This window comes from Lolium rigidum, chromosome 2 (genome assembly GCF_022539505.1).
Source record: "Lolium rigidum isolate FL_2022 chromosome 2, APGP_CSIRO_Lrig_0.1, whole genome shotgun sequence".
In the NCBI taxonomy this organism is placed as follows: Eukaryota; Viridiplantae; Streptophyta; class Magnoliopsida; order Poales; family Poaceae; genus Lolium; species Lolium rigidum.
Window position 1 is genome coordinate 223,332,305 of NC_061509.1, and position 27,822 is coordinate 223,360,126.

The 27,822-nt window shown below is 47.8% G+C and overlaps 3 protein-coding genes across 3 annotated transcripts; all 3 read left to right on the plus strand.

Annotated features, from left to right (window-relative positions):
• Positions 1-4,198: 4,198 nt before the first annotated feature.
• On the plus strand, positions 4,199-6,392 carry LOC124690597. The gene is made up of 3 exons (XM_047223960.1): positions 4,199-5,460; positions 5,580-5,746; positions 6,069-6,392. Exons 1-2 carry the CDS (start codon positions 4,199-4,201, stop codon positions 5,701-5,703), a joined length of 1,386 nt encoding a protein of 461 aa, XP_047079916.1. The 3' UTR covers positions 5,704-5,746; positions 6,069-6,392.
• A 2,253-nt stretch (positions 6,393-8,645) lies between these two features.
• On the plus strand, positions 8,646-12,128 carry LOC124690598. The gene is made up of 5 exons (XM_047223961.1): positions 8,646-8,673; positions 8,762-8,816; positions 10,186-11,421; positions 11,544-11,710; positions 12,028-12,128. The coding sequence occupies exons 1-4, from the start codon at positions 8,646-8,648 to the stop codon at positions 11,665-11,667; spliced, it is 1,443 nt and encodes a 480-aa protein (XP_047079917.1). The 3' UTR covers positions 11,668-11,710; positions 12,028-12,128.
• An 8,289-nt stretch (positions 12,129-20,417) lies between these two features.
• On the plus strand, positions 20,418-22,800 carry LOC124690599. The gene is made up of 3 exons (XM_047223962.1): positions 20,418-21,688; positions 21,811-21,977; positions 22,293-22,800. Exons 1-2 carry the CDS (start codon positions 20,418-20,420, stop codon positions 21,932-21,934), a joined length of 1,395 nt encoding a protein of 464 aa, XP_047079918.1. The 3' UTR covers positions 21,935-21,977; positions 22,293-22,800.
• Positions 22,801-27,822: the final 5,022 nt, after the last annotated feature.

The window sequence follows — 27,822 nt, forward strand, 5'->3', positions numbered from 1 at the left end:
TTAACCCTATTTTTGTAAGGGCTTAGAGGATTAGTGGGAACTTGCATCCTACGTTCTGAGTGGCTGCTCGTGGGCCTACACGCATCAGTTCATAGCTGAGCTATAAGGATCTGCTATTTTTTTGCATTCCTGTTCACACACAATTAGTTGATTTGGACCTATTATATGATGGACTTCTATCTGTACGAATAGAGAAAGTAGATACAAGGGTTTTTATTATGATCAACGCTGCTATAGTTGTCTTGTAAATGAAGAAATATCATATTTTGTCGCTTTTGACATGTCATGTGTTGTCACCCCCTGTCTGATAGGTTAGATTGAGTATAAGATTGTTGAAGGTAAGGAAGTTCAATGTAGGCGTGGCCCGTGGAGGCGTAACGCAATGCAGCTTGTGCAAAGGACGGCGTCGAGGCCGCGGAAGGGGTCAGGAGTCTCCCACGCACGCACATATACCATGATGGTTGCATGCTATGGCCGTTGTATCGCCGGGAGCTGCCAACCGGTGGTGGCGACAATTATGGTTGTTAGAGATATAGAGACGGAGCACCGAAGTAGATGGTGCATCAAAAGTAGAGGGTGCACCAGAAGTAGTTGGTACATCAAGTGACTCGGGCACTACACGTGGACGGTGAGTATAGTGAAAAGGAAAAGGAGGATGAGAAGAAGAAGAAATAGGAGGAGATTGCGGCGAGGATGATGAAGACGAAGGACGCGTCGAAGAAATCGGAGGATATGGACTGACGGAGCCGGCGAAAGAGACGGAGGAGAAGAAGCCGTCGGTGATGTCGGAGGAGATGAGACAAGAGGAGAAGAAGGAGAAGATACATGCGGAACCAGGGGAGGAGAGTCGGGAAAACAAGAAAATAGATATCCTCCACAATACTGATCGAGGAGGTCGAACGTGGATGGAAAGGATGAGACTCGTCAAAAGTCACGCCCCGAGAAATGCGCATCCGATGAGCCACCAGATCCCAACAACGATAACCCTTATGGTCATCACTATATCCCAGAAAAAACACATTCAACAGACTGAGCGGAAAGTTTGATGCGTTCACGAGAAGTAAGAAGAACATAACAAACGCAAGCAAACAAATGAAGCACAGAGTAGTTAGGAGAGAAGATAGACAAGAAGAACCAGAAATCATATAAAAAGAAGCTTCAGAATCTAGAAGCCACGGGAAGTACCTGAGTGTGTAGAGGATGATGGTCGTGTAGTGCCAGAAGAATCAGTCACAGAACCAACAGACTTGTTGAGGGAGAACCTGAAGCGGCGATCAACCGCTTGGGCCACAACAATATCATGCTCAATGAAACCGACTGGAGAAGATCACAATGAGCCAGGAGGAGCACGCATCCCAGGAGAGGCACACGACCTCTGCTGACCTAGATCAAACTCCTTCGTGTAGCAGCGAGACTCGGTGTGACCATCCATGTCACAGTAGGTGCAGTGAGGGCGGGGGCGAGAGCCACAACCCTGGCCACCCTGACGACAACTCTGGCCCAAACCCTGAGGAGTGGGTAAAAGTGGTGGAGCAGCGGACCTCAAAGGAGTCGAAGAAGCATGCGACGATGGAGGGCCACGTGTAGCAAGTACGAAGGAACATTTAGCAACCCAACACCACGTAGGCGAGTCTCCTCAGCACGAAGCTCGGATAGGACCTCCGAGCGGGGAACACGACTGCGGGCAAGCAACCGAGCACGGCGGGGCTCAAACTCCGGCGGAGCCGAGACAAGAACTCGTAGACACACCGAAACTCCACATCAGCATACACAGTTTGACAACACACGCAAGTACCACGGACAACAACAAGTGCAAAGAGAGTCGAGCTGGCGTCATATTGCAACACTCTGCGTGCAACTGACCAATAGTAGAGTCCCCAGCCGAAGATTATGCTCCTCACGAACCACCAACAAACTTAGAGATAAACTGCGGTAGAACACTAGAGATGAGAACAGCCGCAGCTCGAGCATCCTTGTCCATCCCATGGGCGTAATCAATCAGATCAAGACGATATGTCTCAAGAGCGGTAGAATACTCATGGGTCTTCCGAGCATACGCGGCAACAACATCATCATCCTCAGACTTGGCGGCCTCCTTGTCAGCCTAAGTAGCAGTGGGCAGCAAGGACTGGTGGGGTCGGTGGAGTAGGAGCAAGAGGAGCAATGGGGCACGACGGACACAAGACCTCGGTGAGCACACCCCAGAGACGGAGACCACACATATGAATGAGAGAATTGCCACAATACCACTAGTGAAAACCAAAAGTTCCAAAATACCATTCTTAAAACCAATGTAGCCGAAATAGCACTACCGTTTAGGTTTTTTATGCCAAAATACCATCGCCGTGAGATGTCAAACGGTTCCCGTTAGTCAACTGCAGAATTGTTGTCAGGTTTAGTAGAACACCAAAACTACCCTCCTCTAAACCAATTATTACTCCAGTCTCCAGACCAAACCAACCAGTCAACCACCCGTCCCATCCCGCTTTCTCAGAGAGACAAGGCGGCGCGCCCGACCGCGGCATCGCCGCGCCGGCGGTGCGTCCTCCCGGCGGGCGTTTCCCTCCTCCGATTCTCTTGCTCCTCCGCTGCATGTCCCTGCTCGGCCGCCGCATCCCTGCCCAGCTCGCTCGGCCGCGACCCGCGTTTGCTCAGCCATCGCGTATCTGTCCATCGCTAGTAGCGGCGGTCCGAGTACGCGGAGCGGCGGCGGCTTAAGGGCGTGTGCTCTCGTCTGAGGGCGCGTGTGGTGGTCCGAGTGAGTGCTCAGGCGGTGCAGCTGCTCTCTGAGTCTTCCTCCCGATGTACATTGATCAGTTCAAGTCTGAGCAGGGAGCGAGGAAATTTCAAAGAAATAACACTTCATCTACTTGCTATGTCTAGTGCACTGAGTATCAGTATCCGTAGTCAATTCTGAATACATATACACGGGGATGAATTAATACAGTAGTACATGATATGGATTCCCAATTCTAACGGTGTCTTATGTACGCATGGCAGTATTACTACTATTTCTGTTAAGGTTGATGGATTCCTTAAATCTTGTCAAAATATTTCTAAAATCTAATTTAAATGTTGCTGAAATGAGATAGATGTGGTTTGTAAAGAGGCAAGGGTACAACAGTCATTTTGTTTGAGTGTTACTCTCAGTTAGTGCATAGTGGTACTTTGGCATGAAAAACTAGAACCTAGTGGTATTTTAGCAGGTTTGGTTTTTTGAGTGGTATTTTGGAACTGTCGGTTTCAACTAGTGGTATATTGGCCATTCTCTCCATATGAATGCGCATAAAGGCAACGAAATCATGATAGTTCGTGCCATCAAAGATCACCGGGCAGCGAGGGATCGCGACGTAGCTCAATGATGCAAACATTTTTTTTGGATTTTGTTTTGGACGGGACTTGTCAACCAGACCAGATCAAGAGATGCGCTCGGGAAACGGCAAGATCCAGCGATGGTGGTCCAGTGGCTCTCGGGAACCGGCAGGATCCGGCGACGGCGAGATCGGGCCACGGCGGACCTTCCTGTGGCGGCAGGGAGCAGTAGCAGCGGCGGCCGGAGAAACGGGGAGCAACAGCGGCGGCCGGCAAGACGAGGAGCTGCGACGGCCGGCTGGTGAGATGGCCGTGCGGGCCTAGAAATTAGGGGACAAGTTGCGCGTCCCAGAAAAGGTTCTGATACCATGTTAGAACAACAACTTGTATTTCACGGCGGCCAAATACCACTGAAAAAATACAATATACAAATAGCTCATATCGTCACGCTGTCGGGGAGAGAGTAATTTGCTCACCGGTTCTACGTATCATACAAGGCTCGAAGGCGTCACTCCCAACTCCGTCTTCTTCCCTCTTCTACCCTTGTAAATTGTAACCGTAGCCTGTGTTACAGAAGGGCGAGTACTCCGCGGCTGATCCGCGGCGGCGTGCTTCCATATGCTCACCCAGCATCAGCGGCCTGTCAGGTTGTCCCTATTTCCGTGAAAATCGTAATCCTCTTCTTTTTCTCATTTTCCTTTCCGGAGACACGGCGTGAGTTGAAGAAGGAACCATTTCCGACCTCAATTAGGAGCAGCAGATTGAGTTTCCCTCAATCCGAGCTGAGGTCAGGGTCAGAGCAGTAGCCTGTATAACATAGCTTGGGGGTGGGACGGAAAAGATCCAATCAAGTCCAGGCTGTGATTTGCAGAAGGAAACCCGAGCGATGGTGAGGAAACTGCCGACTTCTGCTCCGGCCAGGGCGGCGGCGGGAAGGAAGCGAAAAGGTGCCACCTTGGCAAAGCTCGCCGCGTGCAAGCGCCCTGCGTCGGCGCAAGCAATCGGCGGCTGGGCGTCCCTGCCCACGGACATAGTTGGCCTCATCTCCTGCCGTATCCTCGACCGCGACGTGGTAGATTACATCTCCTTCCGCGCCGTTTGTTCCGACTGGCGCGCCTGCACGCCCAGGCCGTGCGACCCTACTCTGCGGGATCCCCGCCTCCGCCCCCGCGACTGGGTCGCGCTCTGCGACGGCGACGCCGTCCGCCCAGACGATGCCGGCGAGATCGTCTTCTTCCATACGCGCACGGCCAGGCGCCTCCGCGTCCCCCTCCGGGAACTCCGGGGGCACAGGATCGTCGGCTTCACCGACGGCCTCGTCATCCTCATGCACAAGACCAAGACCGTGGTGCGCGTGCAAAATCCGTTCACGCGAGTTGTGGTTGATCTCCCGCCCCTCGCCCCCATCTACCATGAGGTGATCAGGATGAAGAAGTCTCTGCTCAACATGAATGCAGCGGTATGCAGCAGCGTGTCCTCGGAGAACTCCATCGCTGTGGTGGTCTGCTTCATGTGCTCAAATGTTGTGCTCGGCGCCAACCCAGGTTCAGATTGGGAGGTCCTCCACAGAGGGCTTCATGTTTTGAGAACCTTGCCCTTCCAAGGAGAACTCTATGCCACCACTTCGTGTTCAGACGAGATTGTGCGGCTATACCCTCCTCCTAGACAAGAGCCACTTGAGAATTCTGTGGTGGTTGCTCATGTTCCAAACATATTTGGTCCCCACATGTGTTGTGATTTTCTCTTGGTGGAGTCTGGTGGAAGGATGCTGCTCGTCGTCCAGCACCCGGTTCCTGAGGCAAATTCGTGGGACTGGTCACCAGGAGTAGCCTTCAGGCTCTATGCGGTGGATCTGAACAGCCAGCACCACAAGCTTATCCCGGTGAACAGCTTAGGTGACAATGTGCTGTTTCTCGGCGACGACCGATGCTTGTCTGTTTCGGCCAGGGACCTCCCTTCTTTGAGCAGTAACTCCATTTGTTTCAGTTTAGGTACGTTTCCCATCGTGATGCACTCACTGGGGACTGGTTTGTTCGAGCGTTTGGCCGAGTCTTGCCAAATACATGACGGGAAGGATAGGATCCGCCCATCTGTGCGCCCCTTCACCATTGCTGATCATCTTATCACCTACTGCAATCCTCGTGAGTGGTACGTTTTCCTTCTCAGTTCCCTCCCTAGCACAGTCGCACCTCACCAGTATCCACCGCAACGAATGAATGTATTGTGTAAATCTAATTTCTAGTGTCATTCTTCCTCAACATATGTAGGTCTAAAGGACTCATGTTCCACGAGTACCGATACATACCTGAATCGTTCACGGAACTGATTAAGAACATCCGGGCACAAAATGCGCAGTTGAAGATTCCACGTGTCAGTCTGCATTCGCGCTGAAGGAGCAAACACCAAGCTTCACATTACCCAATGAATGATGAAGGTACAAATGATGCCAGTAGACAGTAAAGACACAAATTTCTTACATTTGTCTCAGTTAGCATTTTTTATAGTCACACACTCTGTTTGTGATCTGATTTTATCATGTTGTTGCTTATTTGATTTGACTTGTGCAATTTGCAGTTAGTAGATTCCTGCCAAGCGCATTAGCCGTAGCTATATCGTTACCATTGCCATCTTATTTTAACATGCTACAGCTAAATATGTTAACAGTAGTTGTTACAAGCAATACATATATGTTACCTTAGTGACTATATGAGTGAACCAATCTTATTGTCCTTTTTGTGAACACCAATTGTTTATAGGTTCTGAAAACATACAGAGAAGAAGAGAGGAGGCAGGATTATGAAGAGAACTTGGGAAACTATGTGTCAGTCCAACTATATGATTATATTGGAAAAGGAAGATCCAACCTCAGTTTGTCACCTCATGTTAATTCCCGAATAACATGTTCCAGAGTTGTCTTCTAAACGAGAACCGCATTGAAACTCTGACTATTTTTGTATTTTGAGAAACTACGGGCCCGAGGCTTTCATGTAACTGTTTTTGATACATTACTTTCCCTCTTGAATCCTGATAATGCTAACTTGGTTGGCATGTGGTATCCTTGCATCGAAGTTACTGCATTACATCTTTTTCGCGAGGATTTTTATATTGTGTGTTCAGCCACTATCTGCTTGTGCATTTGGTCGCAGCTCATGTTACAGATTACTATTTGGGATCTGCACCTTACAGGCTCGAGTTGTTTGTGAAAAACTTAAACCTGGTCACGGGCATAGGTCTTTAAGGCCCAGAACATTCTAGAAACTCTCCGGAATGAAAGCCCAAAATGACTTGAGATTTTGTTTATTTATTGCACAGCGATTTTATTGTTGAAATAAAGATCCATAGTATATTTTCACCCATGCCTATATTAAATAGATTGATCTTGCAAATCTTCTTTACTATTAAACGGGGATGGGTGGTGTCCGTACGTAAAAAAGACGTTTTGGTACGTCATAAAAACCAGAGCGATCGGCAAAAAGCGTGAGTTAGATTTCCTCCACGACAAAAAAAAAAAAAAACCAACGTTGGGCGAGGTGGTACTAAAAGTCTGCCTCGTTTCTTCATCCCTAATTCTTGCATCATGCTGAAGTGGGCCTGCTGTTGCCTTTCCTCGATCGAGCCCATCCAATCAGCTCGATCGGGAGTCTCGTGCCACAATCCAACTCGAGTTGGAAGGCATGGATGGATACGGCAATAGCAGCTCCATGGATGGATACGGCAATAGCAGCTCCGCCAAATCCCTCCCGGACTCAGCCTCGAGTGTTGCTGGAGATGTCCAATCCAAACAAGCCGCGATCATTATCGAAGAAAAAAAATCAAGTCGCGATTTAAGTCCATGGATTAAAATCTCCATCGCGATTTGAATACGGATCGATCATCGTCGGAAGCTGGCCAGAGGATCGAGCTCGCTTTTGGCCGCCTATCAACTCCGATCTCTCACAGTTTGGTTCGTGTCAATGAGGATGAGTGGATGACGACGTCTAGGGCGTCCTTGACCGCTTGCCCATGCTCGTCCTCATCGCCAAGAAGGGATTGCTGGTCATCGCTGGAATATTTGATGATTGCAACTCAAGGACATGCCTAGGCGCGCTGGGCGTCGATTGATACGTCCGTCATGTCGCAAAACAGACGATCGACGTTCTGAGGGAAAAAAGGCATGTACAGAACATCCTGCCGTTCCTACGCAGTGCTAGGGCGACATCGACCTGGAGTATGAGTGGACGGGCGCCGGCGAAGTCCAACGTTTACGCCCTCAGCTCAACGCCGTGGTGCACGTCTCCTGCAGTGCTCGCCCAGGCCGTGGAGACAGGGCTGGAAGGAGATGGTAGTGGCGGTGCCTACTTCAGGGAGATTGTGGACGCGACAGCCAGAGAGTGACCGCTAGAGGAGGCACGGAAGGTCGCTAGCGCTATGGTGCGCCCAGAAGCGGCGCAAGGACCTGCCCGGGCTGCGCGAGCATGTTCTTCCGGCGCTGGAACGGACCAAGGACGTCGCCACGAGGGCCATTCTTGAGGAGGTAACAATGGATCATGTTGTCGACTCCGAATTCTGCTTCACATGATGCGACTCTATACGTGCACTTGGACTTGATACACATTGTTTTTAATCAAGACCGTCGTATAATTGCAACGATTAGAAATGCTAAGTTCACACTATTTTGTATGAAAGTGTTCAAGTATTCGAGATGATACTTCTTTTATTGTACTTATAGAAGGCTGTTGTGCCAAGCTGTCCGTTTTACTAATTAGATATTTTTTACATGGTTAAACCATGATTTTTTTAATACTTGAAAGCATAATCTCCTACCTACGACCCCCGCATCGCCCTCCTCTGGCGACACGAGGGAACCCTAGCCACCGCCGCACCTAGCGGCCTCCCACCACCCTCCCCCGCATCGCCGCCGCCGGATGGGTCGTCGGCAAGGCCGTGCGCGCCCCAGGGAAGGTGGCGGCGGGGCACCTCTCTCCTCCCGGCGCAAGGGAGCTCTCCAGGCGGTGTAGCTTGCGTTTCAGCAGTGGGCAGGCGCAGCCGCTGCAGGCGGCGGGCGGCGCGTTGCAGCGGTGCTGGTCCAGGTGGGCGCGGTGGCAAGGTCGGCGTCTGGTGGTGCGAGGCGGCGTGCGGCTGGAGGTGCGTGCCGACGCGGTTGGGCTGGATCTGGGCCACGAGGGCCTTCTCTGGGCTTGGTCGTGCCGGCGCGCGGAGGTGTTCTTCCCGGCTGCGCGCCGTCGCCATCTTCGTGGCGCCCAACACGGGAGCGTGGCGGTGCGCGGAAGCTCTCGCGATGGTGCATGAAGGCTGCAGGGCAGGGTGCGTGCGACAGCTCTCCGGGGGTCGCGATGCGGCGGATGCAGGTGGCAGATGCAGGTGCTGGGGTTGTGCCGGTTATTGTTGGGCGGGCGTGAGGTTTTGGGACTCTTCACTAGGCGAAAGCTTTGTCTTGGCGCTTGGCCAGGACTGACGACGGTGACGCCCGTGGGCGCCGCATCCTTCTTGAAGGGGTCGTCGAAGTGGGTATTTCTTGATCTCCGCTCGGGCACTCCGGGGGAAACCCTAGATCCCTAGCGGGATCGCGCATGGGCGGCGCTCTTGTGTCGCTTTGCCTCTTGGGGCCTCGCTTTGGACGTCCACCGGACAGAGGGACTTGTGGAGTGTTTTGGTGGTTTGGCGGAGGTGGGTTCGTCTTCGGGCAGGCGGGGTGCGGCCCTGGGGCCGGCGTGGTAGTTGGAGCGGTGGCTCCGGTGTTTCGCCTCCGCCTGTTGCGCTCGAGGTGTGGTGTCGACTTGGTTGGTCATCGACCCGTGTGGAGCGTAACCTCGGGGCTGGCGTGTGGTGTTGTGTTGTAACGGTTTTTCGACCAGTTTTTCTCATAAACGGGCCAACTCTTTTCTCCTATATCAATGAAAGGAAAAACTTTTGCCCCGTTTCAAAAAAAGAAACCAATAAAATATTTTTTAACCCTAATTTAGGGGAGACGAGGAACCCTGATAAACCATTTCTACAACATCTCATGCTACCAAAACAGCCAACTGGCATGTCAATTTTGCCCTCGCGTGTGGCAGAGGACTTTGAGTAGCTGTTATCAGGGAAGGATAGGAAGACAATCCAAAAAAAAAAAAGGAAGATGGTGTAGTTACCCATCACTTTGTATGAAATCTGACCTTTTACAAAATTAACTGCTTTATTCGTTTCGGTCAAGAGGAAGGATATGTCGAAGAACAAAAGGGTGTCACGATTGATGACCAGATTACCCGACTATGGAAATACTATATTCTTAGTGATTTTTGTTAACTGACAAAAAATTCCTTCAGTTATGATATTTTTCATGAATTTAAATTATTTTGTTACAAATTAATCCGTAGCAACGCACGGGCATTCAGCTAGTGTTCTAAAGTATTACGATATGAAGTGGTCGGTCTAGAACGGTCTTTGCTTCTCAACGGAACACTCAAATCAGAGACGGTGGTAGCAGCCGCGCCAGGATAGTCATGGTGATAAACTTTGCATCTTTCAATTATTATTAGTGGCCAACAATTATGTTACTGCATGCATACTACTGATGATTTTCTTGCCATAAAATCAGTGATGGTTTCTTTCTCATTGGAACCACCACACAGACACAGTGAATCCCGACTGTAGACACACACTTTTCAATCCGTGATAAATACATGGAAAATTAACATATGGAAAGAATGTAGAGAAAAACAATGCTTAATGCAAGCAAAATGTTTCATAATCTGAAGAAATCAAAACCCAACCCTTCAAAACTGGAAATCTCACTTGAAGCAATATGTTGAGCTGGTTAAAAAAAAGCGAAGCAAAACACAAAGCTAAAAATTATAAAAGGAAGCTAAAAATTATATGTTCTGCTCCGGCCAGGGCGGCGGCGGGAAGGAAGCGAAAAGGTCCTAACTTGAAAACGCTCGCCGCGTGCAAGCGCCCTGTGCCGACGCGAGCAACCGGCGGCTGGGCGTCCCTGCCCACTGACATAGTTGGCCTCATCACCCGCCGGCTCCTGGCCGGCGACAGTGACGTGGTTGATTACATCTCCTTCCGCACCGTCTGCTCCGGCTGGCGCGCCTGCACGCCCACGCCGCGCGACCCTACTCTGCGGGATCCCCGCCTTCGCCCGCGAGGCTGGGTCGCGCTCTGTGGCGGCGACGCCGTCCGCCCAGACGATGCCGGCGAGATCGTCTTCTTCCATACGCGCACGGCCAGGCGCTTCCGCGTCCTCCTCCCGGACCTCCGGTGGCACAGGATCGTCGGCTTCACCGATGGCCTCGTCATCCTCATGGACAAGCGTACAACCGAGATCCGCGTGCTGCACCCGTTCACGCGCGTCGTGGTCGACCTCCCGCCCCTCCTCCCCTTGTACCACGAGGTGGTCAGGCAGAAGTCGTCTCTGCTTGACATGAACGCCGCGGTATGCAGCAGCGCATCCTCCGCGACCTCCATCGCCGTGGTGGTCTGGTTCCCCTACACAAACGTGGTGCTCGGTGCCGACCACCCAAATTCAGACTGGAAGGTCCTCCACCGAGGGCTTTATGTTTGGAACACCTTGCCCTTCCAAGGAAGGCTCTATGCCACCACCCTGTCGCGTTCAAGCAGGATCCTGCAGCTATACCCTCCTCCGGGAAATGAAGACTTCGAGAATCCTGTGGTGGTTGGTCATGTTCCATATTTTGCTGACCGCGTGTATTGCGATTTTCTACTCGTGGAGTCTGGTGGACGGATGCTGCTCGTCATCCGGCACCCAGCTCCTGGTACAAATGCGTTGGACTGGTCGCGACTAGTAGTCTTCAAGCTCTATGAAGTGGATGTGAACAGCCACCCCTGTAAGCTTATCCCGGTGAACAGCTTAGGTGACCGCTCGCTGTTTCTCAGCGGCGACCGATGCCTGTCTGTTTCAGCCAGGGACCTCCATTCCTTGAGCAGCAACTCCATCTACTTCAGTCTACCACATGACCCCATCGTGGTGCATTCGCTGGGGTCTGGTTTGTCCGAGCGGTTATCAGAGTCCTGCCAAATACATGACAGGAAGGATAGGATCCGCCCATCTGTGCGCCCCTTCACCGTTGCTGATCATCTTATCACCTACTGCAATCCTCGTGAGTGGTATGTTTTCCTTCTCAGTCCCCTCCCTCGCACAGTTGCACCTCATCAGTATCCACCGCAATGAAATGAATGTACTGCGTAATTCTAATTTCTAGTGTCCTTCTCTTCCTCAACATATGCAGGTCTAAAGGACTCATGTTCCACGAGTACCAATACATACCTGAATCGTTCAAGGAACTGATTGAGAACATCCGGGCACAAAACGCGCAGTTGAAGATTCGACGTGTCACTCTGCATTCGCGCTGAAGGAGCAAACGCCAAGCTTCACATTACCCAATGAGTGATGAAGGTACAAATGACGCCAGTAGAGAGACACAAAATTGCCAGTAGACAGACACAAAATTCTTACATCTGTCTCAGTTAGCATTTTTTTAGTCACACACTGTTTGCGATCTGATTTTATCATGTTGTTGCTTATTTGATTTGATTTGTGCAAATTGCAGTTAGCAGATTTCTTCCAAGCGCATTAGCAGTCTTATTTAAACATGCTACAGCTAAATATGTTAACACTAGTTGTTGCAAGCAATATATATATATGTTATCTTAGCGACTATATGAGTGAACCAATCTTATTAACCTTTTTTTGTGAACACCAAATGTTTATAGGTTCTGAAAACATACAGAGAAGAAGAGAGGAGACATGATTATGAAGAGACTTAGTTTGCTAGGCTTGCTGAGAACTTGGGGAACTATGTATCTGTCCAACTATATGATTATATTGGAAAAGGAAGATCCAACCTCAGTTTGTCACCTCATGTTAATTCCCGAATAGGTGTATTTTCTCTTGAATAACATGTTTCAGAGTTGTCTTCTAAACGAGAACCGCATTGAACTCTGACTATTGTTTGTATTTTGAGAAAGTATGGGCCTGAGGCCTTCATGTAACTGTTTATAGGTTCTGGAAAACATACGGAGAAGAAGAGTGGAGGCAGGAACATGAAGAGACTTAGTTTACTAGGCTTGCTGAGAACTTGGTGAACTATGTATCTGTCCAACTATATGATTATATAGGAAAAGGAAGATCCAACCTCAGTTTGTCACCTCATGTTAATCCCCGAATAGGTGTATTTTCTCATGTATAAAATATTTCATAGTTATCTTTTAAACGAGAACCGCAGTGAAACTCTGTCTATTTTTGTACTTTAAGAAAGTGTGCCCCTGAGGCCCTCATGTAACCGTTTTCGATAAATTACTCTCCCTATTGTATCCTGATAATGCTAACCTGGCTGGCATGTGGCATCCTTGCATCGAATTCACTGCATGACATCTTTTTCGCGAGGATTTTTATATTGTGTGTTCAGCCACTATCTTCTTATGCATTTGGTCGTAGCTCATCTTACAGATAATTTGGGATCTGCACATTGAACTTATAACAGACTCGTTTGTGAAAAAACTAAACTAAGTACTCCGTATATATTTCGCCCTCTAATGTTGGTGATTGTAGCAAGATTCCCCTGAACTCTTTTTTTGTATGATTTTAACCCTGACTTAGTCAATAATATTATTCCCTCTGATCCATAATAAGCATCATGGTTCTAGTTCATTTTTTGACAAATTTGAACTAAACCCAAGAAACTTATTATGGATCAGAGGGAGTAGTTAAATCCCCTAAGCCAGCTATTGGGTGATTTTGGATTATATTTTTGGTGGTTTATGGCAGTTGGTTTCTGCAACGTGGCGCTGATGTGGAGCTGAAGAAGTGGAGAGAGTTACTAAAACTTCAGAACATAGTGAAGAGAAAGCAGAGGAAGATGGATTAGCAGAGTATGTAGAGGAAGTAGCATATGCAGGAAATGCAGATGACTGTGCATCATACAGTTGGCGGAGTCCTGCAAAATACATGACGTGAAGGATAGGATTCACCCATCTGTGCACCCCTTCACTGTTGCTGATCATCTTATCACCTACTGCAGTCCTCGTGAGTGGTATGCTTTCCTTTACAGTTCCCTTCCTAGCACAGTTGCACCTCATCAGTATCCATTGCAATGAATGAATCTATAATTCTAATTCTAGTTTCCTTCTCTTCCTCAACATATGTTGGTCTAAAGAACTCATGTTCCACGAGCACCAATACGTACCTGAATCTTTCAAGGAGCTGATTATGAACATCTGGGCACAAACCGCACAAATGAAGATTCCATGCCTCGCTCTGCATTTGTGCTGAAGGAACAAATGCCAGGTCCACATTACCCAGGGATTAATGAAGGTAAAAGAAAATTCAGTTGACAATAAAGGCACAAACTTCTTACAACTGTCCCAGTTGCACCTTTTTGTCACACTGTTTGTGATCTAATCTTATCATGTTGTTGCATATTTGACTTGACTGGTGTAATTTGACACTGAACAGCAGGAGCTCCGCTTTTGCATTATAGTAGGGGGAAAGATGTTCAGTTACAAGAAAGGATCCGATGCATCCAGGAACTCAAGGGGAGCTTAGACAGCTGCATGCTCAAAAGCTATCTCTAACAAATGCACATCACCTCTAATCAAATTATCTAGAAACTCGGTTTTCATACTGAAATACTGAAAGATGCGGCGCCCCTTTCCTTCGAAAATATGCCAAATGGCATAAACAGTGAGAGTGGCCTCATGCTTCCTCTGCTCATCCTTGGTTCGATGACTGATTTTATTCCACCAAGCTTGAACAGTGGAAGAACTAGTGGCCACCTGAACAATTCTTGGGTGGGTTGAACCGCACCTCCTTTTGCCAAAGGACAATGCAACACAAGATGGCAGCATTTTCCAAAGTCTGATCGCACAAACAACATTTGTGGTCATCCTCTAGCCAGCAGCCGATACACAATCTAATTTCTACTCTGCAATATAAAGTAGGTGAAATTCTTGACCTTGCCTTCGACCCCAATGGTCCAAACTCTGTGAAGATCAGGCTAGAGGATCCTTATGAAGAATTCTTGCCATAAGCTGAGCTGGCTGAGTACTTCCCATCAGCCGTGAGCATCCACGTGATCTTGGCTTCTTTGCGCTGAAGGTTTTACCAACTAAATATGAGTCCGAAGTGTGATAAACTGATCCAGAAGTTGTTCATTGCTAATTCCCTCAAGACCACACATCCACCTTCTCTTGGACAGTGGAAATTTTACCGTAATAGATTTTTGTCTGGTCAGAGAAAAGAGATCACATGTTGGTAATAGTCAGACGAACTTTGAAAAGTGTTTGCGGCTAAAAAAAAAATTGATGCTTTGGAACAATCACATGTTGCCTATCCACGTTGACATCAAAATCAGATGCGAAGAAAGAGACTTTTCTGGTCAAATCTGGCACATGGGCTGACTCTTTGTGCCGTGGATTTATTGATTTGAATATAGCTGCACGTAAGTATCTTCACTTTGCTAATGATGATTTACCATTTTGGCCTTTTCATACCCACTAACTGAAATTTGTGCACCCATGTTAACAATGTCATAACATGTCTTCTTGTTGCAAATTAGTAAATGCAGAATGTGAGTTGTACATAGTTTCTTCCCCACAGCAACCCTTGACTTTTTCAGCCTGTTTTAGAAAATAACCAATGTAATATAGTACATGACAAGAACGTGTATGTCTTTTGCTTTTACATCATGTGCATGCTTTCTTAATTTTAACTCATGGTTGATCTACTGGTTTGTCTGCAGAAAAGAAGGTTGATCTTTGGGAGGCTGAGCGAACGTTCTGAGGTGGAAGGCCCAGCTGTTCCGTGGTACATGGAGGCGGCAATGGGCACCAGATCCGACCTTGGCAGGCCCGATTTCTCGACAGGAGTAGCTGGTGTAACCGGCTTTTTCCATCAGCAGCAGCATTTCGGAAACTTCAGGTAATCCTTGTTCATGGTATATTCTCCCTTACCATGAGTGGGCATGTTCACGCGATACTGATTGCACCTGTTCATGTTCTTCTAACATCTGAACCGACTATCCTATGCGGTGATTGATACATCTGTATCATTTGGCTTGGGCTTCTTCAGTTCTTAGGATTGTGTATGTGCCATGCATGTTCTGCTCTCCAGTTGTGTTTGTGAGTATCTGCTGTTCCATGTAGAACCAAGATCTTGGATTATTTTTCTCTGATAGTATGTCTGGAAGGCATGAAGATAGTACAAATTTAATTATTTTCAAGAGTATTTGCTAGCTTAGGAATACTTTTGAAGGACTTATAGCTGCTCAAATAAAAAATTCAAGACTGTTTAAAATGCGTGGTGTTTCCTTCATAAGAATTTTGTTGTTTTGGGATAACCATGATTATGTCTATTTTTGCAAGCATTGAGCTGACCCAGAGCACTGGTATTGTAAAGGCAAATCTTGCCTGCAAGATCATGCCTGCAGTTTCTTATTGAGTTTAGAACTTCAGTATTCTTTCTTAAAATATGAAAGATCTTCATGTAAGTAGAATGACACTTTTACCGCTTCTGAAAAACTCAAATATGCCATCTCACTGGAGTTTTTGCTAGAGTTGTTCACAAGCGCTAGTAACACCATGATTTAGAGATCTTGGTTAGAATTACTGTAGAAAAATAGCTCACACATCAGCCAACTAACAGAGCTTAATTCAATATGAAGATATTTTATGTCTCATCGTAGGTTTTGTAGTTCATGCATGTCTCCTAAAGCAACATCAAAAACTAGCATGAAACCAATTGGATTAGTTCTGTCCACGTAACAGCACTGTGCACCCTCGATTACAAAATCCGCTGAGTATACAGGCCTTTGCCAGACTATATGTGATGGGTTTAGCTTTGATTACTGTCATTAAATGTTTCCTATATGCAGACACAGCTGCTTTCTGTTTGCTCATCAAATTTTCTTTGTAGACTTGTGTGGTTACGAACTTAGTGTGATTTTTCGCCGTTATTTTTGTGGGTTAATTGGATGTATACCATTGCAACTTTCACTGGTTTGAGAAATGCCATTACAAAAACGAAAGTTGGGAATATGCCACACTAACTTTTTTATACCTCTATCTATGCCATTCTCTTCAATACCAAATCATATACAGACCTTATACTCATGTAAGTATACATATACCCCGTATGTACATGTAAAGAAAAAAAAACTCGAACCGCACCAAAATTCCCCACTCGAACTCGCGTGCACGCACGAACCCTGGCGGCGGCAGCGGTCGGAGTTGGCCGGCGCTAAAGGCGCTCGGGCGACGCGGTTGCTGGAGGAGGGCGTGACTGGAGGCTTTCTGGGTTGGACCTGGCCGCTGCTGGAAGAGGTCACCCCGGGGCTGGAGGCTGGCGGGGCGGACACATACGCGGTTGGAGGACGGCGCCGTGGCTGCAGCCGTGCCTGAGCTCGCCACAGCTGCTCGTCCTCGTTGCCACAAGCCAAGTGGTAACTGTCCGGCCACCAGCGCCATCCAACGGATCTCCCGTTCGTACCAACCTTCTTCTCAGATTTGGTGAGTTCTTTAATGGAGGCAATTCAATCCGTGGTTTCTCTGAATTTTGCATGCACAGAGCAACGACTATAAAAAGCAATGGACAGATATTTGACAAGCTCCGGCAAAAAAATTGCCTGGACAGAACAATGTCTGTTCATCTCCCCAGAATTGGCTCATATTTGAACACTAGAGTCGTACCGGTGTTTTCCATTTTCTGTAATGGTTACAGATTTTTCTTACAAGTTTAATTTTTTTGCCAAGATTTGTATGCTTTGAAACTTTGGCGCTCGGGAGACTAAAAAGTGCTGCTGAAAGTTGGAAACACGAGTATTATGGTAAATACTGTAGTACACAGTCAAATACATGTATTTTTTGAATTGTTATTCTCTTAAATGAAGAAAATGGCATGAGTAGAGGTATGAAGAAGTTAGAGTGGCATATCTCCAAGTCTAGCTTTTGTAATGACATTTTTCCAGGAAAACTGCATTTGCATAAATCCAATTAACCCTATTTTTGTAAGGGCTTAGAGGATTAGTGGGAACTTGCATCCTACCTTCTGAGTGGCTGCTCGTGGGCCTACACGCATCAGTTCATAGCTGAGCTATAAGGATCTGCTATTTTTTTGCATTCCTGTTCACACACAATTAGTTGATTTGGACCTATTATATGATGGACTTCTATCTGTACGAATAGAGGAAAAGTAGATACAAGGGTTTTTATTATGATCAACGCCGCTATAGTTGTCTTGTAAATGAAGAAATATCATATTTTGTCGCTTTTGACATGTCATGTGTTGTCACCCCCTGTCTGATAGGTTAGATTGAGTATAAGATTGTTGAAGGTAAGGAAGTTCAATGTAGGCGTGGCCTGTGGAGGCGTAACGCAATGCAGCTTGTGCAAAGGACGGCGTCGAGGCCGCGGAAGGGGTCAGGAGTCTCCCACGCGCGCACATATACCATGACGGCTGCATGCTATAGCCGTTGTATCGCCAGGAGCTGCCAACCGGCGGTGGCGACAATTATGGTTGTTAGAGATATAGAGACGGAGCACCAGAAGTAGATGGTGCATCAAAAGTAGAGGGTGCACCAGAAGTAGTTGGTACATCAAGTGACTCGGGCACTACACGTGGACGGTGAGTATAATGAAAAGGAAAAGGAGGATGAGAAGAAGAAATAGGAGGAGATTGCGGCGAGGATGGTGAAGACGAAGGAGGCGTCGAAGAAATCAGAGGAGATGGACTGACGGAGCCGGCGAAAGAGACGGAGGAGAAGAAGCCGCCGGTGATGTCGGAGGAGATGAGACAAGAGGAGGAGAAGGAGAAGATACATGCGGAACCAGGGGAGGAGAGTCGGGAAAACAAGAAAAGAGATATCCTCCACAATAGAGATCGAGGAGGTCGAACGTGGATGGAAAGGATGAGACTCGTCAAAAATCACACCCCGAGAAATGCGCATCCGATGAGCCACTAGATCCCAACAACGATAACCCTTATGATCATCACTATATTCCAGAAAAAACACATTCAACAGACAGAGCGGAAAGTTTGATGCGTTCACAAGGAGTAAGAAGAACATAACAAAACACAAGAAAACAGATGAAGCACATGTAGGGGCTGCAAGGTGCAGCCCCTTCTTCAACCTCTGAACTGCTACTGAATTCACATAAGAATACAATGGACACGGGTGGCTTTTGTGTTGGCTGCCTCACACAGCTCAACCTCTTCTTTGTATTTCTCTTAACTCACGTCAATATGATCATTTACATCGCCTTAAGTAGGCACACGCAGCACCCACACCACTCGGCCACTAACCCATGACATGCACGCACTAAACCTGACCACTAACTTGACCTGGCCTACACACCCATGCATCTAACAAACTAACTGAACTATAACAACTCACTCCGAGTAACACTAGACCATGCAGATCGTCCCTCTCCTTCTCCAGCGCACCATGCCGTTTCACACGGCCTTGGCATCTCACCTCGCACACTGCATCGCACAGCTGCATCTCGGCATCTCGCCATCGACGTTGGACGAAGCTTGAGCAGCCGACAAGTCCTAGAGCTTCGACTACATACAGATGAACTAGAAAATGAAGATACAAATCAAGATTAAACTAACATCACAGAGTAGTTAGGAGAGAAGATAGACAAGAAGAACCAGAAGTCATATAAAAAGAAGCTTCAGAATCTAGAAGCCACGGGAAGTACCTGAGTGTGTAGAGGATGGTGGTCGTGTAGTGCCAGAAGAATCAGTCACAGAACCAACAGACTTGTCGAGGGAGAACCTGAAGCGGCGATCAACCGCTTGGGCCGCGACAATATCATGCTCAATGAAACCAACTGGAGAAGATCACAATAAGCCAGGAGGAGCACGCATCCCAGGAGAGGCACACGACCTCTGCTGACCTAGATCAAACTCCTTCGTGTAGCAGCGAGACTCGGTGTGACCATCCATGTGAGGGCGGGGGCGAGATCCACGACCCTGGCCACCCTGACGACAACTCTGGCCCAAACCCTGAGGAGTGGGTAAAAGTGGTGGAGCAACGGACCGCAAAGGAGTCGAAGAAGCATGCGACGATGGAGGGCCACGTGTAGCAAGTACAGAAGGAACATCTAGCAACCCAACACCACGTAGGCGAGTCTCCTCAGCACGAAGCTCAGATAGGACCTCCGAGCGGGGAACACGACTGCGGGCAAGCAACTGAGCACGGCGGGGCTCAAACTCCTGGCGGAGCCGAGACAAGAACTCGTAGACACACTGAAACTCCACATCAGCGTACACAGTTTGACAACACAAGCAAGTACCACAGACAACAACAGTGTAAAGAGAGTCGAGCTAGCGTCATATTGCAACACTCTGCGTGCAACTGACCAATAGTAGAGTCCCCTGCCGAAGATTATGCTCCTCACGAACCACCAACAAACTTAGAGACAAACTGCGGTAGAACACTAGAGGTGAGAACAACCGCAGCTCGAGCATCCTTATCCATCCAGTGGGCGTAATCAATCAGATCAAGACGACATGTCTCAAGAGCGGTAGAATACTCATGGGTCTTCCGAGCATACGCGGCAACAACATCATCATCCTCAGACTTGGCGGCCTCCTTGTCAGCGAGTGGGCAGCAAGGACTGGTGGGGTCGGTGGAGTAGGAGCAAGAGGAGCAATGGGGCACGACGGACACAAGACCTCGGTGAGCACACCCCAGAGACGGAGACCACACATATGAATGCGCATAAAGGCAACGAAATCATAATAATCCGTGCCATCAAAGATCACCGGGCAGCGAGGGATCGCGACGTAGCTCAAAGATCACCGGGCTGATCCGCGGGCGGCGTGCTTCCATATCCTCACCCAACATCAGCAGCCTGTCAGGTTGTTCCCTATTTCCGTGAAAATCGTAATCCTCTTCTCTTTCTCATTTTCCTTTCCGGAGACACGGCGTGAGTTGAAGAAGGAACCATTTCCGACCTCAATTAGGAGCAGCAGATTGAGTTTCCCTCAATCCGAGCTGAGGTCAGGGTCAGAGCAGTAGCCTGTATAACATAGCTTGGGGGTGGGACGGAAAAGATCCAATCAAGTCTAGGCTGTGATTTGCAGAAGGAAACCGCGAGCGATGGTGAGGAAACTGCCGACTTCTGCTCCGGCCAGGGCGGCGGCGGGAAGGAAGCGAAAAGGTCCTAACTTGAAAACGCTCGCCGCGTGCAAGCGCCCTGTGCCGACGCGAGCAACCGGCGGCTGGGCGTCCCTGCCCACTGACATAGTTGGCCTCATCACCCGCCGGCTCCTGGCCGGCGACAGTGACGTGGTTGATTACATCTCCTTCCGCACCGTCTGCTCCGGCTGGCGCGCCTGCACGCCCACGCCGCGCGACCCTACTCTGCGGGATCCCCGCCTTCGCCCGCGAGGCTGGGTCGCGCTCTGTGGCGGCGACGCCGTCCGCCCAGACGATGCCGGCGAGATCGTCTTCTTCCATACGCGCACGGCCAGGCGCTTCCGCGTCCTCCTCCCGGACCTCCGGTGGCACAGGATCGTCGGCTTCACCGATGGCCTCGTCATCCTCATGGACAAGCGTACAACCGAGATCCGCGTGCTGCACCCGTTCACGCGCGTCGTGGTCGACCTCCCGCCCCTCCTCCCCTTGTACCACGAGGTGGTCAGGCAGAAGTCGTCTCTGCTTGACATGAACGCCGCGGTATGCAGCAGCGCATCCTCCGCGACCTCCATCGCCGTGGTGGTCTGGTTCCCCTACACAAACGTGGTGCTCGGTGCCGACCACCCAAATTCAGACTGGAAGGTCCTCCACCGAGGGCTTTATGTTTGGAACACCTTGCCCTTCCAAGGAAGGCTCTATGCCACCACCCTGTCGCGTTCAAGCAGGATCCTGCAGCTATACCCTCCTCCGGGAAATGAAGACTTCGAGAATCCTGTGGTGGTTGGTCATGTTCCATATTTTGCTGACCGCGTGTATTGCGATTTTCTACTCGTGGAGTCTGGTGGACGGATGCTGCTCGTCATCCGGCACCCAGCTCCTGGTACAAATGCGTTGGACTGGTCGCGACTAGTAGTCTTCAAGCTCTATGAAGTGGATGTGAACAGCCACCCCTGTAAGCTTATCCCGGTGAACAGCTTAGGTGACCGCTCGCTGTTTCTCAGCGGCGACCGATGCCTGTCTGTTTCAGCCAGGGACCTCCATTCCTTGAGCAGCAACTCCATCTACTTCAGTCTACCACATGACCCCATCGTGGTGCATTCGCTGGGGTCTGGTTTGTCCGAGCGGTTATCAGAGTCCTGCCAAATACATGACAGGAAGGATAGGATCCGCCCATCTGTGCGCCCCTTCACCGTTGCTGATCATCTTATCACCTACTGCAATCCTCGTGAGTGGTATGTTTTCCTTCTCAGTCCCCTCCCTCGCACAGTTGCACCTCATCAGTATCCACCGCAATGAAATGAATGTACTGCGTAATTCTAATTTCTAGTGTCCTTCTCTTCCTCAACATATGCAGGTCTAAAGGACTCATGTTCCACGAGTACCAATACATACCTGAATCGTTCAAGGAACTGATTGAGAACATCCGGGCACAAAACGCGCAGTTGAAGATTCGACGTGTCACTCTGCATTCGCGCTGAAGGAGCAAACGCCAAGCTTCACATTACCCAATGAATGATGAAGGTACAAATGATGCCAGTAGACAGACACAAAATTCTTACATCTGTCTCAGTTAGCATTTTTTTAGTCACACACTGTTTGCGATCTGATTTCATCATGTTGTTGCTTATTTGATTTGACTTGTGCAAATTGCAGTTAGCAGATTCCTGCCAAGCGCATTAGCAGTAGTTATATTATTAGCATTGCCATCTTATTTAAACATGCTACAGCTAAATATGTTAACACTAGTTGTTACAAGCAATACATATATGTTATCTTAGCGACTATATGAGTGAACCAATCTTATTATCCTTTTTTGTGAACACCAAATGTTTATAGGTTCTGAAAACATACAGAGAAGAAGAGAGGAGGCAGGATTATGAAGAGACTTAGTTTGCTAGGCTTGCTGAGAACTTGGGCAACTATGTATCTGTCCAACTATATGATTATATTGGAAAAGGAAGATCCAACCTCAGTTTGTCACCTCATGTTAATTCCCGAATAGGTGTATTTTCTCTTGAATAACATGTTTCAGAGTTGTCTTCTAAACAAGAACCGCATTGAACTCTGACTATTGTTTGTATTTTGAGAAAGTATGGGCCTGAGGCCTTCATGTAACTGTTTATAGGTTCTGGAAAACATACGGAGAAGAAGAGTGGAGGCAGGAACATGAAGAGACTTAGTTTACTAGGCTTGCTGAGAACTTGGTGAACTATGTATCTGTCCAACTATATGATTATATAGGAAAAGGAAGATCCAACCTCAGTTTGTCACCTCATGTTAATTCCCGAATAGGTGTATTTTCTCATGTATAAAATATTTCATAGTTGTCTTTTAAACGAGAACCGCAGTGAAACTCTGTCTATTTTTGTACTTTAAGAAAGTGTGCCCCTGAGGCCCTCATGTAACCGTTTTCAATAAATTACTCTCCCTATTGAATCCTGATAATGCTAACCTGGCTGGCATGTGGCATCCTTGCATCGAATTCACTGCATGACATCTTTTTCGCGAGGATTTTTATATTGTGTGTTCAGCCACTTTTGGTCGTAGCTCATCTTACAGATAATTTGGGATCTGCACATTGAACTTATAACAGACTCGTTTGTGAAAAAATTAAACTAAGTATATATTTCGCCCTCTAATGTTGGTGATTGTAGCAAGATTCCCCTGAACTCTTTTTTTGTATGATTTTAACCCTGACTTAGTCAATAATATTATTCCCTCTGATCCATAATAAGCATCATGGTTCTAGTTCATTTTTTGACAAATTTGAACTAAACCCAAGAAACTTATTATGGATCAGAGGGAGTAGTTAAATCCCCCCCTAAGCCAGCTATTGGGTGATTTTGGATATATTTTTGGTGGTTTATGGCAGTTGGTTTCTGCAACGTGGCGCTGATGTGGAGCTGAAGAAGTGGAGAGAGTTACTAAAACTTCAGAACATAGTGCAGAGAAAGCAGAGGAAGATGGATTTGCAGAGTATGTAGAGGAAGCAGCATATGCAGGAAATGCAGATGACTGTGCATCATACAGTTGACGGAGTCCTGCAAAATACATGACGTGAAGGATAGGGTTCACCCATCTGTGCACCCCTTCACCGTTGCTGATCATCTTATCACCTACTGCAGTCCTCGTGAGTGGTATGCTTTCCTTTACAGTTGCCTTCCTAGCACAGTTGCACCTCATCAGTATCCATTGCAATGAATGAATCTATAATTCTAATTCTAGTTTCCTTCTCTTCCTCAACATATGTTGGTCTAAAGAACTCATGTTCCACGAGCACCAATACATACCTGAATCTTTCAAGGAGCTGATTATGTGTTGAAATATTGGGCCTACACTTAATGGCCCATACTAGATTTCAGATTTTCCCTATAAATCTCAAAGCCCACTTAGTGGCAGCCTTGTGAGTTTGAGCCCAAGTTGGTGGCAGCTCACTAGGGAGTGGCAAGAGGTGGGAAGTTTAGTCCCACATGGAAAGTTGGGAGGAAGTTAGACCACCTTATAAGGTGGGTTGTTCCACCACTAGTAAGTGAGTGAGAAAAGGAGTGCTACACGCGCGCGCTCCTCCTCCTCCTCGCTCGCTCGTCACGTCACGTCACGTCACGTCACGTCACGACACGACACGACGCGCGCGCCGCGCTCGTGGTGAGTGGATTGAGCCTCGAGCCGAGACTTTCCTTACATCGTGGGCTATCTGTAACCGACTCGAAACGTTCGTGCGACGTGGGCGTGGCCCACGTAATCTCCTGCCCGGCTACCGCATAAACACATCAAATACACGAGTTAGGGTTTCCACCTCTCTCTGCTTGCGTCGCCATCGTAGCCTACTCCATCTCGCGCGCCGACGTGCATCGGCGAACGGGAGAGCAGGTCTCCGGAACCACTCGTCCTTGCGATCCTGTACGGGAGAGGGCGAATTAGGTTTTTGGGAAGCGCTCTGCGCGACCGCTCAAGCTCTTCATCACGGGTCGCCTTCCGTTCAAGTCGGGCGGTGCTGCCTACCGTCGTCTTCAACACCGTCTACTTCGACCCGTCGTCCCCGTCGTCAACAACGTTGTCATCAACAACGTTACTGCTGCGACATCATCTCGCTACGCCTCCACCGCCACCACCACCGGATCGGTACGTGCGACATATCTCGATCCGTTTAGCGATGGATGCTTTACTCGTTTGTGCTGCTGCTACTCATGTTGATTAATGCATCTAGTATGTTCGAGTTTCACATGTTAGCAGTTGTTGTCATCATATTTTATATTCTGGAATTTATTATGGAAATTGTGCCTAATTATCCAACATTCCAAAAACCTAATTGTAGGCAATTTCCTGAGTTAACAATGGCTGGTTTTTCCGATGCACTGAGGCCGGATAAGTTTACCGGTGTGCACTTTAAGAGGTGGCAGTATAAGGCCATGCTCTGGCTTACTCATCTGAAAGTGTTCGAAGTTACTGATGGTTTACCTAAAGGAACTATATCTGACCAAGATCAGAACAAGTTCAAGGAAAACAATACTCTCTTCGTCGGATGCGTTCTAAGTATTCTTGCTGATCGTTTGTGTGATGTGTACATGCACTTAACAGATGGTAAAGAGCTCTGGGATGCACTGAATGCTAAATTCGGTGCAACCGATGCAGGCAGTGAACTGTACATCATGGAGAGCTTCCATGACATCAGGATGGTTAACAACCGTTCGTAGTCGAACAAGCTCATGAGATACGATGCATTGCGAAAGAGCTTGAACTCCTTAAGTGTGCCTTACCCGACAAGTTTGTGGCTGGATGCATCATCGCTAAGTTGCCCCCTTCATGGAGGAACTTTGCCACAACTCTCAAACACAAGAGACAAGGAGATATCGCTTGAAAATCTGATAGCATCTCTTGATGTTGAGGAGAAAGCTCGGGCTAAGGATAATACCGAGAAAGGAGAGGGTCGGCCTAGCGCCAACATGGTGCGAAGAAACCCTACAACAAGAACAAAGGGAATAACAAGCCCTCCTTCAATAAGCCTATGAAGACTACAACCTTCAAGAAGAAGAAGATGATAAACAAAGCAGATCTGAGCTGCTTTACGTGTGGAGAGACTGGCCACTTTTCTAAGGACTGTCCAGAGAGGGCAGACCGCAAGAAAAAGGCAAGGCAAGTCAACACGGTGACCGCTAGCAATGCTGATGGGTACGGTAATCTCTTTACTGTTCTTTCGGTATTTCAATCTCCATGTTGGTGGATTGATACAGGTGCTAATGTTCATGTGTGTGCTGACATCTCCATGTTCACTTCTTACCAGGTCGCCCGGGATTCTTCCGTCTTGATGGGGAATGGGTCACATGCTTCTGTTCGTGGTGTTGGCACGGTAGATCCGAAGTTCACTTCGGGAAGATCGTGCAGCCGAGGAACGTGCAAGCATGTCCCTACTATGAACAAGAATCTCGTTAGCGGCTCCCTTCTATGCAGAGATGGGTTTAAGGTTGTTTTAGAGTCGAATAAAGTAGTTGTTTCCAAGTTTGGACAATTTATTGGTAAAGGCTATGAGTGCGGAGGCTTGTTCCGCTTTTCGCTTTCGATTTCAGTAATAAGTCTCGTGAACCATATTTGTGGCAATGTTAGTGATGATACCAGTTGTTTGGCATTCTCGTTTATGTCACATTAATTTTGGTTTAATGTCTCGGCTATCCAGCTTTAAGTTTAATTCCGAATTTCACCATTGCCAAAGGTTCAAAGTGCCATAGTTGTGTGCAATCAAAGCAACCTCGGAAGCCTCACAAGGCGGCCGAGGAGAGAAACTTGGCACCTCTAGAACTCATACATTCCGATCTATGCGAGATGAATGGTGTGTTGACAAAAGGTGGAAAGAGATATTTCATGACATTGATTGATGATGCGACTAGATTTTGCTATGTTTATTTGTTGCGAACTAAAGATGAAGCTTTAGACTACTTTAAAATTTATAAGGCCGAAGTTGAAAATCAACTAGAGAGAAAGATCAAGCGTCTTAGGTCGGATCGTGGTGGTGAATATTTTTCTAAAATCTTTGATGAATTCCGTGAGGAACATGGCATTATTCATGAGAGGACGCCTCCCTATTCGCCCCAATCAAACGGGGTTGCCGAGAGGAAAAACCGCACGCCGACCGACTTGGTGAATTCCATGTTAGCCACCGCTGGTTTATCCAAGGCATGGTGGGGGAGGCTTTATTGACTTCATGTCATGTCCTCGAATAGAGTTCCTAACAAGAATAAAGATAAAACCCCTTACGAGGAGTGGTCCGGAAGAAAACCATCACTTTCGTATTTGCGCATATGGGGATGTTTGGCGAAAGTCAATATTCCAATCACTAAGAAGCGCAAACTCGGACCAAAGACAAGTGGATTGTATCTTTCTAGGTTATGCTCCGCGGAGTGTAGGATATAGATTTTTAGTAGTTCAATCCGAGGTACCTGATATGCATGTTGATACTATTATGGAATCTCGTGATGCAACATTTTTTGAGAATATGTTTCCTATGAAAGATATGCATAGCATTGCTAGAATTTCTACCGAGATAATTCCCGAGTCTAGTACATCTAATGAGTACTTTGAACAATCACATGAGATTGTTACTGAGAAGGACGACAATGAAGCTCCTAAACGGAGCAAGAGACGAAGGATTGAAAAATCCTTTGGTGATGATTTCATTGTGTACCTTGTGGATGATACTCCCACGTCCATTGCAGAGGCATATGCATCTCCGGATGCAGATGACCGGAAAGAAGCTGTCCATAACGAGATGGACTCGATTCTTTCTAATGGAACTTGGGAGCTATCGAACGACCCCATGGATGCAAGCCTCGTGGGCTGCAAATGGGTGTTCAAGAAGAAGCTAAGACCTGATGGTACTATTGAGAAGTACAAGGCGCGGCTTGTAGCTAAAGGCTACACACGAGAGAAGGCGAAGATTACTTCGACACCTATTCACCTGTCGCTAGACTTACCACCATTCGAGTACTACCGTCCATGGCTGCCTCCTATGGTCTTATCGTTCATCAAATGGACGTAAAGACAGCTTTTCTTAATGGAGAGTTGGAAGAGGAAATCTATATGGATCAGCCTCGATGGGTTCGTAGTAAAAGGTGAAGAAAGAAAGGTGTGCAAGTTGCTGAAATCTTTATATGGCCTGAAACAAGCACCTAAGCAATGGCATGAGAAGTTTGACAGAACTTTGACTTCTGTAGGCTTTGTTGTCAATGAGGCTGACAAGTGTGTTTACTATCGCCATGGTGGGGGCGAAGGCGTTATACTATGTTTGTATGTGGATGATTGACATAGGCATCCCAAATGGGCCTGCCGAATATAGTACCCGGGGTTTATTGAAGGCTCACTACCCGAAGAATAA